The 16,144-nt window shown below is 39.6% G+C and overlaps 1 protein-coding gene across 4 annotated transcripts in view; it reads left to right on the top strand.

Moving 5' to 3' along the window:
- galnt7 (polypeptide N-acetylgalactosaminyltransferase 7) overlaps positions 1 to 13,955 on the top strand; it is a 25,761-nt gene extending 11,806 nt beyond the window's left edge. For 2 of the 4 annotated variants that reach the window (XM_015397808.1, XM_015397806.1), the window contains exons 5-15: positions 986 to 1,116; positions 1,786 to 1,865; positions 4,087 to 4,269; positions 5,149 to 5,266; positions 5,355 to 5,477; positions 7,111 to 7,226; positions 8,680 to 8,782; positions 8,862 to 8,960; positions 11,908 to 12,033; positions 12,123 to 12,153; positions 13,722 to 13,955. In XM_015397808.1, the coding sequence (XP_015253294.1) occupies positions 986 to 1,116; positions 1,786 to 1,865; positions 4,087 to 4,269; positions 5,149 to 5,266; positions 5,355 to 5,477; positions 7,111 to 7,226; positions 8,680 to 8,782; positions 8,862 to 8,960; positions 11,908 to 12,033; positions 12,123 to 12,153; positions 13,722 to 13,828 (1,217 nt within the window). In that variant the 3' untranslated portion in view covers positions 13,829 to 13,955. Of the gene's footprint in view, positions 1 to 985; positions 1,117 to 1,785; positions 1,866 to 4,086; positions 4,270 to 4,445; positions 4,629 to 5,148; positions 5,267 to 5,354; positions 5,478 to 7,110; positions 7,227 to 8,679; positions 8,783 to 8,861; positions 8,961 to 11,907; positions 12,034 to 12,122; positions 12,154 to 13,721 lie in introns of all 4 variants that reach the window. The other 2 variants (XM_015397807.1, XM_015397805.1) reach the window with 1 other exon arrangement.
- The last annotated feature ends 2,189 nt before the right edge of the window (positions 13,956 to 16,144 follow it).

The following is a 16,144-nucleotide window of genomic DNA, read 5'->3' as shown; positions in this document are numbered from 1 at the left end:
TTAAAGACTTTGAACTGCACTGGTTGTACCTAAAAAGGATGGACTTCTTTATATATTAAGAAAAGAAACAGATCTCTGATCATTATTAATCCACTAAAACGTTGATTAAACAATTTATAAATACCTACATTAACTAAATAGTAGATTTTATATTCTGGTGCTTAGAGAAAATGTTTTATATTGATTCTTAGCCGCTATGCAAAGCAGCAGGAAACCACTGCCAGCCCTCAGAGAGCTTTACTGGATATTTTATCAAATCAGACGTTCTATCAAGTGGATTAATATGTGAGGATGACCTGTTATAGTTTGTTTTATCTATAGAACTACAGTTTCCTTTATGGGATATTTTCTCCTCCAGCGTTTTACGTCTGTTTCCCTCCGCTGCTCCTCGTTTTTAAGTACATCCAAATTGCTGTTAATTCCCAAATACCTGCTCTTGTTCTCATTTTCTGAAGTTCTGTCTGTGTTCCCAAAAAAAAACAAGAAAACAAAATTTCATCAAACAACTTGTGGCCCACCTGACCCTGATTTAGTCTGGAAATAATTGCCTTATGCTTCCTGACTGGACTGATATAATGTCAGAGATGTTTTTCCCAATGAACAATCAGAAATATCCTGATTAAGTCAGTCGGTAGTGATGCAGTTCCCACAGATTTCCCTGTGAGCGCAGGATGTCTGGAAGAGAACAAAGCTCCAGATTCCCTCATCAGACAGACTCAGACGTTTCTCTCATCTCTGCTGTTCATTTAGAAGCTGAGGCGTAGATCATCTGCTCCTAAAGATAAAAAAGCATTTAGCAGCACAGATAAATGTGCCTCACCGGAATATGTTACAGGCTAATATATAGAAACCAGCTTCATTAATAACTAAAGCAATTAAACTATGATCCACAGCCTCTCCACATTCTGACATCTTTCCATCTAATCACAATGAGTCTGACTGTAACCAGTGGTTGTGAAAATGTCTGTTTTCTATGTGGCTGCAGTCCACCTGAAGGAGCGTCTGGAGGATTACATCAAGCAGTGGAACGGCCTGGTGAAACTCTTCAGAAATGATAAAAGGGAGGGACTGATCCAGGCCAGGAGCATCGGAGCCAATAAGGCCACCAAAGGACAGGTATCAGCGTCTGCTCTCTGTCTCTCAGCATGGGATCTAGCTTTGATAGCGGGTTTGATCAGCGCACTGACTCAGCGCTGAGGCTTTTCAGAATCTCAGTTTTGTCCTTCTGCTGCTCCATCTTTCTCCTCTTAGATCAAGCATTAGCGTTTGTGAAGTTAGGAAACAGAGTCGGAGGCATTTAATTGCAAACGATAATGTTTAAATTTATTTAACGTCCTCGGACGGAGAGATAGAGATCTGACTGGGGCATATCAGTACATACATTTATACCTTTAAAAAAATCACACACACTCACTCCCCCCAGTGGAACAAACCCACCCCATGCATAACCCCCGGCTCACACCGACTCCGGTCTTACCGTTGCGGTGTGGTGGGTGCTGCGCCGCAGTGATTCCAAGTCATTGGTTTAAAGGCATGAGCTTGGATTTTACAAAGGTTGTTGCTTCATTTTAACCTGTTTCATCCCCTAAAAACTTAGAAAATAGTGTTTTTGGGATTATTCTTTTGTCAAAATAAGAGGTGTTCTGACTGAGAAACATCCAAATAGTGTGAAGTTTGTGATGCCTTTCAGTGCCAGGATGGAAACGCATTATAAAGAAGTGGAAAGAATAGAAGGAAGACCGCAGAGGAAACGTCTGCTGATGGGAGCATGCTTTTATTTTGTAGGTTCTGATCTACCTGGATGCTCACTGTGAGGTTGGAATCAACTGGTACGCTCCGCTTGTTGGGCCCATCTCAGAGGACAGGTAGGCTGGACCCGTTTTCTGACTGCTGTCCTCATTAGGCCTTTAGAAGTGAAGCTCAGCAGGAATCTTAACGCATAAAGCCCTGAACACACCGGCTGCATGACTTTTTAATCTCTGGTCTGATTTTTTTCCCACGTCCCACTGACCGCGTATAGAGAGGGTCTGACTAGGCAGGATGGGCCGAACTGTGCAGATTATTTTCACTTCTGTCTCTGTGCTATACACACATTAAAACAATTTCCCACTTTTGACTCTGACAGATCATGAAAGGTTATACAAATGACTAAAAAATGCTAAATAATAAATCATCGGCGCAGCTATAAAGCAAGATGCTTCTCTATCATATCTGTTATAGAGCAGATAGAGAAGTATGGAAGAAAAGAAGTCTCATTGGAATCTGCCTATTTTTGTACACCAAATTTTAAACACTGAATTCTTTTACACAATGAATTCCTTACACTGAATTTTTATCTGGTGAAATGAAGCTGCAAAAAATTCAACTACAAAACAAATAGGCTGCAAAAAAATCAGCATCAAAAACTTCAACTGCAAACAGTTTAGTTGTTCGGTGTACAAAAAAAGGCAGATTCCAATGAGACTGTTTTCTTCCACCTTACTTTATTGCTTTTTTTTTTTTTCAAAGAGATTGATAAACTGCACTGTTCACTACTTCTCACTACTTTATCTGTTATCTGTCCTCCTGAACTCCTGTCATGGGGAAAGTTTAAAATTTTTTAATGCTTCAGTCATTGTTTTTGCTCCAGTCTGTCCTGCTTACTATATACGTGATGTCAGACTCCAGAAATGACTCTTTCTTTTTTTAATAGATTTTATTTTATTTTCCAAGGCGGATGTGTTTTATTTTGTAACAGCGTCTCTCTTCCTGTCAGACCCATGAAATTGCTGCTGAATTCTGTAGTCCGACTAAAATAGATCTAGGCTCTATCTCAGTTGGAGCTACGCTGCCCCCTTCAGGAAATCATGTCTATAGTGATCATCCCCATTGACTTTCAATGAGCGCTAAACGCCACAACCTTTAAGGCGCAATTTGCTGTCGGATTGGACGCAAAATCGGATTCGGTGTGTTCTGTGCTTAACTTTAAGAAAAATCTTTTTAGAGTCCTTTTACTCTTTAACGTGTTTATTTATGACTTGAGGGAATTTAGTTATATCTATGAAAGAAGACTTTCCATCTTCCTGTTTTCATGAAGGTCATTATATTACATTGAAATGTTTTTTATTGTCTAGATCAGTGTTTAATCTGCCAGTTATCATCAATAATCTGTAATCAATGTATTCTCTGTTGGGATTATTTTCATGCTGTTCTGATTTATTGACATGTAGCTGCTCATTACTGAAGTATAATCATGATGAAGCTGTTTCTGCTCCAGCTACATTATAGAGGTAAATTTGGTCCATTATTGTTGCAAAGAAAAATAAAAAGACATCCTGTAATAAATAGAAATTGTTCACAGAATGTATTTTTACATTATAAAAAGAAATCCAGGGATGATACTTTTAAAAACTGTTTAAAACAAAAATACTCTGCTGTTTTCTTAGATATCTTTAAAAAAAATCAATTTAATTTTTTTAGATTTTATTCTTTCAAATGTTTTATTTTTCATGTTTTAACAGATTTTCCCAGTTTTTTTTCCATAACTTTCTTTTACAGGTTTTATAGATTGAATGTGTTTTTTTTGGTCAGATTGAGTTTTAAGCATCATATTCTCTTCACTTTAAGCTCGATCCAGACTTTCCCAACCAATAATGAGAAAAAGAATATAAAAAATCTTAACTTAATCTGAAAGAGAGAAATAAAAAAATCTAAATTCTGTTGAAAAAAAGATTTTGAAATTAAAAAATCTGTAATAAAAAAATGTTAATAAAATTAGTGAAAAAATAAAATGTGGACAATTAAACATTATTTCATTTGTTTTAATAATAAAAATCTGAGAAGACAGAAAAGTTACTGAAAACTTTTTTCTTTTTTTTTTATTGAAACATTTTTCCAAGTGTCATTTCTGGATTGCTTATTTATCTGCTTATCATGTATAAAATGTCTCATTACTGAAGTATGAAACATTTTTTATATGTTTTTTTCCCCCCATTTTCATGAACAAAATGTGTCTTTATTTTTCCTGCAACAATAACGGAGCAGGTTTCCCTCCATGCAGCCTCACATCTCAATGCAAGGTGTGTGTGTGTGTGTGTTTACATGTAGGACAGTTTGCACAGTTCCCCTGATAGATTATATAGATGGTAATAAGTACACTATGGAGCCCCAGCAGGGTGGAGATGAGGACGGCCTGGCTAGAGGAGCCTGGGATTGGAGCCTGCTCTGGAAGAGAGTCCCACTTAGCCAGAAAGAGAAGGCCAAGAGAAAATATACCACCCAACCCTACCGGTACTTACACTCAGCATGTTCAACTCACCCCTGATCTTTTTCTGTCTCCATCTCCCACACCCTCCGTGTTCTGTGCTGTGTCGTGCATCGTCTTGGTTGGTGTCCTCCACCCCCTCCCCACCCCCCTACCCCTTCCATGTGTCCTGTTTGCACGTCCCCCCCCCCTCTACTGTCAGAACTGTTTGTACGGTGCCTCTGATCGACTCCATCCACGGCCAGAGGTTCAACATCGAGCCCCAAGGTGGAGGAGACGAGAACGGCTTTGCTAGAGGAGCGTGGGATTGGAGCATGCTCTGGAAGAGAATCCCGCTCGGAGACAGGGAAAAAAACCTGAGAAAAACAGTAACTGAGCCTTATAGGTACCAATCAGCAATACCTCCTGACTCACCTGGACTGGAATAACTGGCCATATTTCTTTATGATATACACTACGTTCCAGCAGCCTCTAAAAACCATATAAGGACAGCTCGATGTAATGTATATCATATCTAAGCAACCAAATTTCATAACTAACCTACTAAACGATCTGCTATCTGCTGGATTTTCCCGCTCAGCTGGACTGAAGCTGTTTTCAGCCCACAGACCCCCGGCCCTCCGGGGCAGTAGCTGCAGCTCAGCTCTGTCTCCCCGGGAGAGGCCTGGAGGTTCTGCATCTAAAGTCTGGGTTTGGCTTTTTGGACGTTTCCTCTGGTTTACAGGCAGGTTTCACCTCCTCTTTAATCTCATGTCATCGGGGGACTCTGTCTGTCTGATCATCTCATGCTCACATCGCCTCCCATTAATTCTCATCTTCAAATCTGTGTTTTCTTAATAATCTCCCTCTAAAAAGCAGCAGTAGCTAATCAGCTGCTTGTTGATGTATGTTTTCTGTCGCTGTAGATCTCCAGCAATGGCCGGAGGTCTCTTTGCTATAGAGCGAGAGTTCTTCTTTGAGCTGGGTCTGTATGATCCCGGCCTGCAGATATGGGGAGGAGAGAACTTTGAAATATCCTATAAGGTATGATATTATATGATGACGTCTCTGTGGTGTTCGTCTGGCTGCTGAAGGTCTGTTTTGTCGTAATGATTCCCGGTTTGTCCTGCAGATCTGGCAGTGCGGCGGCCAGTTGCTCTTTGTGCCATGTTCTCGTGTCGGCCATATCTACAGGCTGCAGGGCTGGCAGGGAAACCCCCCACCTGCACACGTTGGCTCCTCCCCCACGCTAAAGGTAGGACTGCAGAAGCCTCAGGAGCTTCGACACAAGCACTCCTGGTGGTGTTGCACAGTCATTCAAACTCCTCAGACTTTCTAATACTGGATAAACTGCAAAAAAATGAACACAGCAAAACATTCTCCTCTATTGTGAAATAAAGGAGTGGCAGCATTATTCTGTGGGGATGTTATCCATCAGCAGGGACTATCCAGCTGCTGATTACATAGAACAGGCATATCTGTCTTGGTCTGGTTTTCTTTCCAGGTCATTCTTACCTGCAGCTCTGTTTGTCCATCAATTCAGTTTATTTCATCTATTCAGAACGCGTCATCTGAAGGATCCATACAGAGGGAATTCAGTTAGATCATCCAGTCAGATTAATGGTTCAAAGTGTGAAAACCAGCTGACTTTACAAGATAAGATTTATTCCTACTGGATGAACACATGGACACAGCAATCATTTGCTTGCATTCTATCCTTGACTCTTCAGCAATCCCTCGCACTAAGCATGCTTGTAGCGACAGTGGAGAGGAAAAACTCCCTTTTTAACAGGAAGAAACCTCCAGCAGAACCAGACTCAGTGTGAGCGGCCATCTGCTGAGGCCGACTGGAGTTCAAGGAGACAGAAGCAGACTATAAAAAAATAACTGATATATAAATACTTTCTAGGATAGAGAGGGTGGCGTTAAACTAGCTCCACAGCTGACTCTGTCTGGGAAAGAAACAGTTAAACAGATGAGCTCTGAGACAGTGTTCATGCCTTAGAGCAGGCATCCCCAAGCTCGGTCCTCAAGGCCCGCTGTCCTGCAGGTTTTAGAGGTTTCCTTGCTCCAGTACAGCTGATTTTAATTGAAAGCTGATTAACAGGCTTTTGCTCTACTGCAATCATTATAATCAGCTGTGCTAAAGCAGGGAAACCTCTAAAACCTGCAGCACAGCGGGCCTGAAGGACCGAGGTTGGGGATGCCTGCCTTAGAGGATAAAGGTTAGCAGATCCAGTTAGTTAAAGTAACAGCTAAGCCCATAACTATAACTAGGAGAGAGACAGGACAAAACACTTCAAATAAAAAATGAAATATGAGCCTGAATAAATTCAGTTAAAGGAGATCAGTTGTAAAATTCTTGTCAGAATAAGAACAGCGATCGAAGCTGCGTCCCAGGCATCCTGTCCTGTACTAAGTTTTATGTCTCCCACAGCTAAAGGTGTTGCTGAGAACAGTTTGAAATGCAAAGAGAAAAAACATACCTCCATTTATGAGATGATCTAAAGAACAGGGTTTAGCTCCTAAAGAAAACCAAACCCTCTCCTAGAGAGACAGTCTGACCTAAGAAGGTTCCACATATGTTTCACAGGGTCCTGTTCACGGTCAGGGAACTGGTTTAGTACACGGGGTAAAACAATAAAGGTTCTGAGCCCATATTAAAGTTGAAAGTCAATCTATCAGGCCTGCCACCATCATCTATAACAGAACGGCTGATGACGTGTCGTCCAACAGATGTACAGGGGGGATCTAATGTGACAAACATGCCTGCTGAGCATCTAAAATCCTTTTTCCACAGTTGGTTTACTTAGAAAGCAACGCTGTTTTTTTTCTGTGTGCGTTTATCATCCTGAGCTTTGGCTTCATGCTTTGCTGTCTGCACCCAGAACTACGTCCGTGTGGTGGAGGTGTGGTGGGATGATTATAAGGACTACTTCTACGCCAGCCGTCCTGAAACTCTGACCCTGGCCTACGGAGACATCAGCGATCTGAAGCGTTTCAGGTACAGAACTGGTTCTGGCATCAAGTTATTAGCAGCTAAAGCTAAGCTGCTGTCTGTCCTTCTTTCTGTCTAATCAGTTCATCATCAAACACTGTATGGATTATTAGACAGGGTCATTGCACATGTAAACACCCTATTTAATAACCCTGCTATAAAAAAAAAAGCTGTCACCTGTGGATGTACTGTATTCACCTTTTTCTTCCTTTGGCACATTCTTCTTCTTTGACTATTTGAGCTGATGTAACGAGTACATTTCTCCACTGTGAGATCAATAAAGTCAATCAATCAATCAATCAATGATACAGAAATGCTGCTAACATCATGATCACATCTAAAGAGACCAACATTGCCTCCATATGTGGTTCTCCCACTGCAAACAATCAAAATCTAGATAAGTCCTTTTTTCTTAAATTGAGGAGGTAAGTGAGACACTCTGCCAATGGAACAAGATGATTTACATTTTAAATAGGAAAAAACAATTGCATTGTCTTATTTCAAGCACATAATAAATAATTATCTTATTCTAAGAGTAAAAGATGCACTCCATTGGCAAATCATCTTATTTACCTACTGAAATTAAGAATATTTCTAGACCATTTTGCAGTGTCAGATGGAATAATAATGTTCCAGCATCATATTGATTAGTGATCAAATCTGTCCTTAGAACCACCTGCTTCCCTGCAGCTCAGATCCTGATGGAGGATCAGACTTTAATCAGGCTTCTACACCTCAGAGGGTCATTTCACTCACTGATGTCTTTGTTTCACGATTTATTTATTTCTGTTAACACTTGGATATCAGAAAAACTCTAAAACGGTCATATGAACACTCTGAGTAACCATAAAATAATGAATTGGAAAGAAATGATTATTAAAGAAAAATGTAAACAAGTGAACTAATCAGGAATGAAACACAACGCTGCAAACGTCGACATCTAATTACATCCTACAGTCTTAGATCTGGTCCAAAAAGTATTTTTTTTTTCTTGTTTTGAGATTGATATACTGAACAAGAGCAGATTATCTTGTTTCGAGAAGAGTCTAGAATGAAATAAAGAGAAAAAAATTATTTCAGAAAACGGCAAAGTCACTTTTATTGAAACTTTTTCACATTTTCATTTCTGCATTGCAGTTTTTTTTATTTCCATTTACAAAATGCTCTATTTGCAGATAATAGGACAAATTCTCTCAATAAAATTTTGAATACATTTAAAAATGGAAGCATCTATGGTGAATAAAATCCCTCCTTGAATTAATTTGGTTATCTTCACATATTCTTATTCAGTCTCTCTTGGTTTGCAGCTGATGTGAATGGCTGATGGGACATGATGGTGGCGTCTTACACCCCTAAAACTGTCTTTTACTTTGATTTCAGTTCCTTCAGCTGAGGGAAAATAATCAAGTTAATTATATCATGGATCAAATGGTTTCACTTTGCTTTAAACCTTTTCCAGAGAGGAGCATCGATGCAAAAGTTTCAAATGGTTCATGGAGGAGATCGCCTACGACATCCCACATCACTACCCTCTTCCTCCAAAGAACGTGGAGTGGGGGGAGGTAAGCATGATGCAGTCCTACCTATTCTGCTCTACTAATCGCAGGGATTGCTTTATAATTGCTGCTTCTGTGAGCGCAGATCCGAGGGTTTGAGACCAGCTACTGCATTGACAGCATGGGACACACCAATGGAGGGAATGTGGAAATGGGCCCCTGCCACCGGATGGGGGGCAACCAGGTAACAACCTGACCTTATAGTTGGTCTGAAAAACTCCAGATGGGCAGACGTTTATTACCGGTAAAAGTCAATAAGATGAATCTATCTTTCTATAGAAACGACTATGAACAGGAAATCTGGAGGAAAATACGGATAAATGTTTGAGACTGGAGCAGTTTTACGATTAATTAAATCTCAATCATTCATTTAGATTAAATTTATCTGTTTAGTTCCAGTTTAAAACCAGTATTTAATCATGGAAGAGTCTTTCAGACAGATTCCAGGTCAGCTGCACACATCTAACAGAGCAGGTAGCGCCATTAGCTTGTTATGGACGTCTGTCCAGACTGACAGCAATGAATAATCAATTAATCATCTTTATACCTAAAACTAATATGTTTGCAGTGATTTAATGAATTTAGCGTTAATCAGTAAAAGAAAAAAAAAAACAATAACTTTGTCGAAATCATTGTCTGGGAGCGTCCATTTTTGCCCAAACATAGTAGCCCCTCCCTCCTGCCATCTTCCAGCAGTGACGTCACGGTGCGGTAAGCCTAGCGCCATTCTCCCCGCTTTACAAGCTAAATCAATGGGAACTACTAGACACATCTGCAATCAACAACAATTATTGAAGATTTCCAGAGGACTTCACCATTGAAATTCACCAGAGCTATAGTGAAACTGACAATGCCCACGTGCATGGCAGCTGGATGCTGGAATACATCAGGGAAAAGTGAAAAAAAGAGTTATTCCACCTTTCTGATACCTGATCCTCCACGGACGGGTTGGTCGTTGGATCGCCAACTTGAAGAGGGAGGATTTGCCATCGAACTTCTGGCCAGAGAAAAAACCCGTAATATGTAGCCAACATTTGGAAGAAGAATGTTTTCAAGATGACTTGGATAATAGCGCGTTGTGACAAACACCAGATACAGCACTGGGACTTGATCAACAGCCGATACCGCACCGTGACGTCACTAACCAGTAGGTGGCAGTAGTGTTCTTTGACAAACATGGATGCCTCCAGTAAAGCACATTCACATGAAAATTACTCTTAATTAAAAACACTGATCATTTATTGAACAGGATGGAATCATTTCATATTTAAAGTACTTTCAGAGGTTTGAATTCTGAATATGAGCGACTTTTCCTTTAACAGAAACAGTCGAACTATTTCTGTGGAAGTAACAGTTTAGGATCAGGGGATCAGATGGATCTATGGGCCACGGGTTCCTCAATGTTGGAGATCAGTGATGTCATCTGTTATGGTGTGAAAATCAGCCACTGTCAAAGATCTGAACTCTGAGTTATTGTTTAACACAGAAGTTCCCAAACATTTCAGCTTAGAGAGACACAGACTGGTGAGCCCTAAAAACACATCTAGTTATTTCACTCTACATTTGTTAATAACCAAAGAGTCAAGTAATTATATAGATTTTTAAATAATTTTAGTAACGTTCTTATTTAATTGACCACTTTGAATGTTATTTAGATTATTTAATGGGGCATTTAATCATTTTATTGTGTCTAGTAATAACAGTTCCACCTATTAGCAGCTTTAAGAAAAACACAAGTCGCTTTGAAAATTAAACCCAGCTTCAGTTTAAGCTTTTTTAGAGCATTTTATTATTCTTTATCACAGTGTGTTTTAAAGTGAGGATTTTATCAGTAACAATGACCAGATATCTGTGTGTGTTTAGCTGCTTTATTTCATTCCCTCCACTAGAGGACACTAAGGGATCCTCTGAGGCCCTTTAATCTGAGAAAATATCTTTTATATCAGTATTAGGAACAAGTTTTGAATGTAGTAAAGAGCTCTGGGAGAGTAGGAGAAGCCCCAGTTACCTGAAGAACATCTCCAGGATTAAAGGACTAATGTGCAGCAGGATCTAGAAAAACTCATCCATGCATTTATCTTTAGTAGAATTGATCACACTGCTGCCCGTGTTCTTACTAAACTAAGAAAGTAGAGCACATCAGCCTGGTTCTGAAGTCCTTCTACTGGCTCCCTGTATCTCAGAGAATAGACTTTAAAATACTTCTGTTTGTCCAGAAATCACTGAATAGATCAGCATCTCAAATCATAACAGATCTGTTTTCAGTGGATCTACCTCCCAGACCTCTCAGGTCTTCTAGTTCCAGCCTACTCTGTTCACCCAGAACTAGAACCAAATGTAAAGAATCAGCATCTATGCTCCACGGATCTGGAACAAACTCCCAGCAGACTGGAAAAGAGCTGAAAGCCTGAGTTCTTTGGAGTCAGAGTTAGAAACCTGTTAGTTTAGAGCTGCCTTTGACTGTTGGAGTTAAACTGATAACTGAGGAATTATTAGTTTAAGGTTGATTTCCTTTACTACCTGCTTTTATCATGTTTTTATCTTTATTAGCTTTTATTCTGCTTTTGTTTTTCTTCTATTTTATTGTTTAATTCATATGAAGCACTTTGAATTTCCAATGCACTGAATAGTGCTTTAAAAATAAACCTCCAGTCAATGAATATTATCTGCATAAAAAGGCAATTTTACATCAGTCATTCGATTATGTTAATTGTGAACAGAAGTTATTATCTAATTGTTTGCATAATATTGAATCAACTCTTAGATAAATAGTCTATTTTTGTAATCTCATCACCCGACATTGAGAACCCCTGGTTTAACGGGTGCTGATGATAATATCGGAGGTGTGTTGTGATGTTGTAGCAGCTTATAGACCTGGAACAATCAGAGTCGGACATCTAAAGCTTTTTAAAATCGTTTATAGGTCAGAAACCTGTTTCTCTTGGTTTGGATATAAGGGTCTAAGGATCTCTGATGACATCTGGGTCAGAATCTTCCTTCCAGAGATCATCGTGTCTCATTATTTAGATGAAACATGATTTTAATGGTTGTGTTTTAATGTGCTGCAGCTGAAGAGCAGCATGTTTCCATCGAATCATAGAATCTTAATCAGATGCTGCGTGTTTCTGCAGCTGTTCCGCATCAATGAAGCCAACCAGCTGATGCAGTACGACCAGTGCCTGACCAGAGGGGAGAACTCAGCCGTCATCATCACACACTGTGAGAGGAACCAGCACACAGAGTGGAGCTACTTCAAGGTGAGAGCCTCTCCACCGCTAACCCTCTGATCGCCGTCCCTTCCAGCCAATAGCTGACCAGCTGCCCTCTGTTTCTGCTCTGCTTTCAGGATCTCCATCGGTTCACTCATGTTCCAACAGGTAAATGTCTGCAGTTCTCGCTCTTTCCCACCAGAGGGAGTTTGGATCAGTGAGGCTGAGCTCCGCTGTGGCTCGGTGACCTGATGGCGCTGTCCTTCATTCAGACTTTAGAGAAACGACCTGGAAATGAATCTGAGGAGAAATCCACACGGTTCCAGTGACCCAGTCTGTGTCTGAGCTCTGGAGTTTAAACCCTACCAGAACCTTATTCACATTTTCTCTTTTTCTTTTCTTTCATCATTAAGATATTTTTGAAAGAATAGATTTGAACATAAATTCATTTCCTAAATAAAGTTTTATAACAGACATATTGCAAAAATTGAGATATAAGTAATTTAGTTTTCTTGAAATAGGTAACAGATCATTTCCCACTGGAATAAGATTATTTAAAATTAAAATAAGGAAATCAACTCAATTATCTTACACCTAATTATCTTAAGGGAAAAAAATCCCCATACTTCCACTGGCTGATAATCTGATTTACCTTAAATTAGGGGCTAATCTGTTGATTTTAAGATCAGTTCTGGCAGTTTGATATATAGAGATAAAGTTACAGTCTGTTACAGATTATATTAAAGGCTCCATTTTAGAGGACTGGATTAGAAAAAAGGGTGAAGATCGATGCTACAGCCTCACACTGAGGCAGAGTTTCTCATCTGTGCCTGTACTCTATTTCTAAATTAACCGTTTGATAATATCTGACCCTGAAGAAGATCTCCTTAAAGATGTAAGGTGTTATTGTTGACAAGACTGCCCCCTACTGGTGCAGTTTATGTATAAGTGATGGTTAATGAGGCATCTGGAAGCGTTTATTGCCAAACTGTATTGATGCTGCGTTAATATTGACAGAATACTGACACCTGCTGGACGTTTAAAGACACTACAGGCAGCTGATTGAATTTAGGGGGAAATGTGAATGAAGATGTTGGTTGACGAGGATATAAATCTTATTTTTAAGAGTAAGTGCAGTAAAACAGTAAATAAACTAAGAGTCAATTTAAAATTAACTTTAATTCAGATAAGTAGAGTGATAACTGAGAGGAAAAGGATGACACAACGAGGAAATTAAAATAAAAATGCAACGGCTGAAATGCTCCTATTCCTTTTAAGCTGCTGCAAAATTCGGGATCATTTTAATAATAGACCGCAAAATATGAAACATTTTTTTGCATCATGTTGACAGATGCGTTTTTAAACAGAGTTTAGTGAGTCAGTCAGTTAGAAACAGCTCCTGTATCGGTCACATGACTTTCTGGAAACGACCGATGCATCGATAGAGTTTAGCTCTATGGGCTCCACGCATGCACCCACGTATCAGGGTTAATGGACCCATCACTATTATGTATTGAAGCCTTTTATTCTCAGATTCCTGAACCAGTGGATGAATAAAAAGGACCTAAACTGTCAGGATGTAGTATTTTCTCCTCATCAGTGATTAATATGGCGGGTTCATGCAGTCACCAATCAGAACCAAACAGCACAGTGTAACAGAGCCCCATAATTTCAACTGTAGAGGAAAGCTTTTAAAGGTTTGCAGTGATGCTGATGGATGGGTTTGTTCTCTGCAGGTAAATGCCTGGACCGCTCAGACCTGCTCCACAAAGTGTTCATATCGGACTGCGACGTCAGTAAAAGCACCCAGAAATGGGAGATGAACAACATCGTCGCCGTATGAAGAGTTAAAGGAATCCAGCCTTGGATGGAGAAACATCTGGTGATTTTTATTTTTTTTTCCATGAGGACATGCACCACTAAATGTATCCGAGCGGCAGGTTTTATCCTGAATGACTCGACTGAGGCGCTCAGCCCAATAAAAAAAGGCCTGGATTGAGCAGGAACTCTGCCTCTCCAGGGAAGAGGAGCTGAGCCAGCCGCTCCTCAGGAGGAGCTGTTGGGGTTAACATTAATCCTTTCCTGGTGGCTGTTTACAAGCTTTTATTTCTGTTTTCTTAGGTTTCTACTCTTTGCTATAACCGTCGGTTCAGGAAGGTGAACGCAATCATTTCACAGACATTTTTAAATCTGATTTGCTCGTGTATTACCAAAGTCAGACCATCTGATTGGTCCGCGACACTCCATGGCTTTACTCCGTGCTTCCTTCCATCAAACTGTGCAGAAAAATGAGAAATGTGAGCTGAAGACGATGGACGAGGTAGTTGATTTTCTCACTTGGCAGCTGGTTGTATTGCTGTGATTGACTCCATTGCAGTGACTCTAACAGGCTCATAGCTTCTCCTCTGTACCTTTAGCTTAAGTTGTTCTCGTTCGGCTGGAATTTAATTTGCACTCTGAAGCTAAAAGGAAGGAACGCTAACCTGTGGCTGTTTCTCCAAACTAACCCATTCCAAGCACAGTTTCCTTTTCTCCACGTCTGAAACTATGAAAACCATAAAGGACTGCTAGCCTTACTGGAATATCGTCAGGTAATCAGATTACTGTGAACTGGTAACGGTCTGTGATCAGCTGGGTTTATAATCATGTGGGATATAAACGGTGGGGGGTGGGGGGGTTATTCTGGTTTATTCTTGATCATGTTTGCAACATTTTGTACGACGTAAATGAAGATGTTTCTAAAGGAGACGGTGTATAATATCAGAGGCCCTTAATGATGTAAATATCTAACTTATAGCAGAGATTTAATAATATGGGCCAAACAATCGGGGGAGTGATGAAATAAACACTTTTTACTACTTTGTCTCTGTTTGTGTTTGGGGGCCAATAAAAGGCACTAAGTGGTTCTAGTCTGGCTGTGGATATGCAGCACAGCCTCATCTATGTTTACCTGTTTTCACTGGAAAAAATCCAAATCTAGATAAGTCCTTCTTTCTTAAAATCAGTGCACTTGTTCTTCATTTGAGGAGGGAAGTGAGACTCTTTGCCAGTGGAGCGAGACAATTTACATTTAAAATAAGAGCAAAACACATTAATGTTCTTATTTCAAGTGCATTTTATTTAATTATCTAATTTAAGAGTAAAAATGTTCATTCCATTGGCAGATCATCTTATTTACCTGCTCAGATTAAGGGTAAATGTACTTAAATTAAGTTGCTTTTACTTATTTCTAGCTCATTTTTGCAGTGATAAAACAATAAATTAAAGCCTTAATAGAAAGTTGGTTTAATTCAGTAATTCTAATGGAAACACTTAATAGAGAGTAATCCTGCACAAACTGATGTTTTCAAATCTTTCTGCTGATTCTGACAGTTTTCAGCTCATATCTGATAAAACCAGACATTTAAGACATTAAACATTTCAACAGCACTAGGGAGACACTTTAAATACAGATATAAGTGTTTTCATGACACGCTGGTTTAAACTTTGCTTAAATGTTTTCAGGGCTCACACACTGGGCGTGAGACTCTCGCATCTCACTGTCTTCACACGCTCTCACTACATATCCACAATTTTTCACACTTAAAAATGACAGACATTAAAACTCAACTACATTCCAATTATTGATTTATAAAAAAAAACATGGTGATTAGACATAACAATCACCAGTCCACGTTTTTAATACAAGCTAAGTGCTAACACACGAGGACATGTCAGGTTCATATCCAGTCCTTATTTTGGCACCAGCTCACCTGTGCTGACAGCAGCAGAGCTGAAGATATTAGAAAAAGGGAAGTTATTACGAGGTATGTTATTTTAATATTATCTCATCTCGACTAAGATGATGCTCTTTGTAAATTATTGAAGATTTTAAGCAATCTAGCACTTGAGTAAATATGAATGAAATATACCGCTGCTAGCTTCAATTCAGTTTATTTCTATAGAGCCAATTCACATCCAGATCATCTTAGTCAGATTGATTCAAAGTTTTCTATCTAAGGAAAACCAGTTGATGCATCGACTCATTGACTCTTCAGCAATCCCTCACACTAAGCATGCTTGTAGTGACAGTGGAGAGGAAAAACTCCCTTTTAACAGGAAGAAACCTCTAGCAGAACCAGGCTCAGTGTGAGCGGCCATCTGCTGAGGCCGACTGGGG

Source organism: Cyprinodon variegatus, unplaced genomic scaffold (assembly GCF_000732505.1).
Source record: "Cyprinodon variegatus isolate N-32 unplaced genomic scaffold, C_variegatus-1.0 Scaffold887, whole genome shotgun sequence".
In the NCBI taxonomy this organism is placed as follows: domain Eukaryota; kingdom Metazoa; phylum Chordata; class Actinopteri; order Cyprinodontiformes; family Cyprinodontidae; genus Cyprinodon; species Cyprinodon variegatus.
The sequence above is the reverse complement of the archived record's forward strand: the minus strand, read 5'-3'. Positions and strand labels throughout refer to the sequence as shown.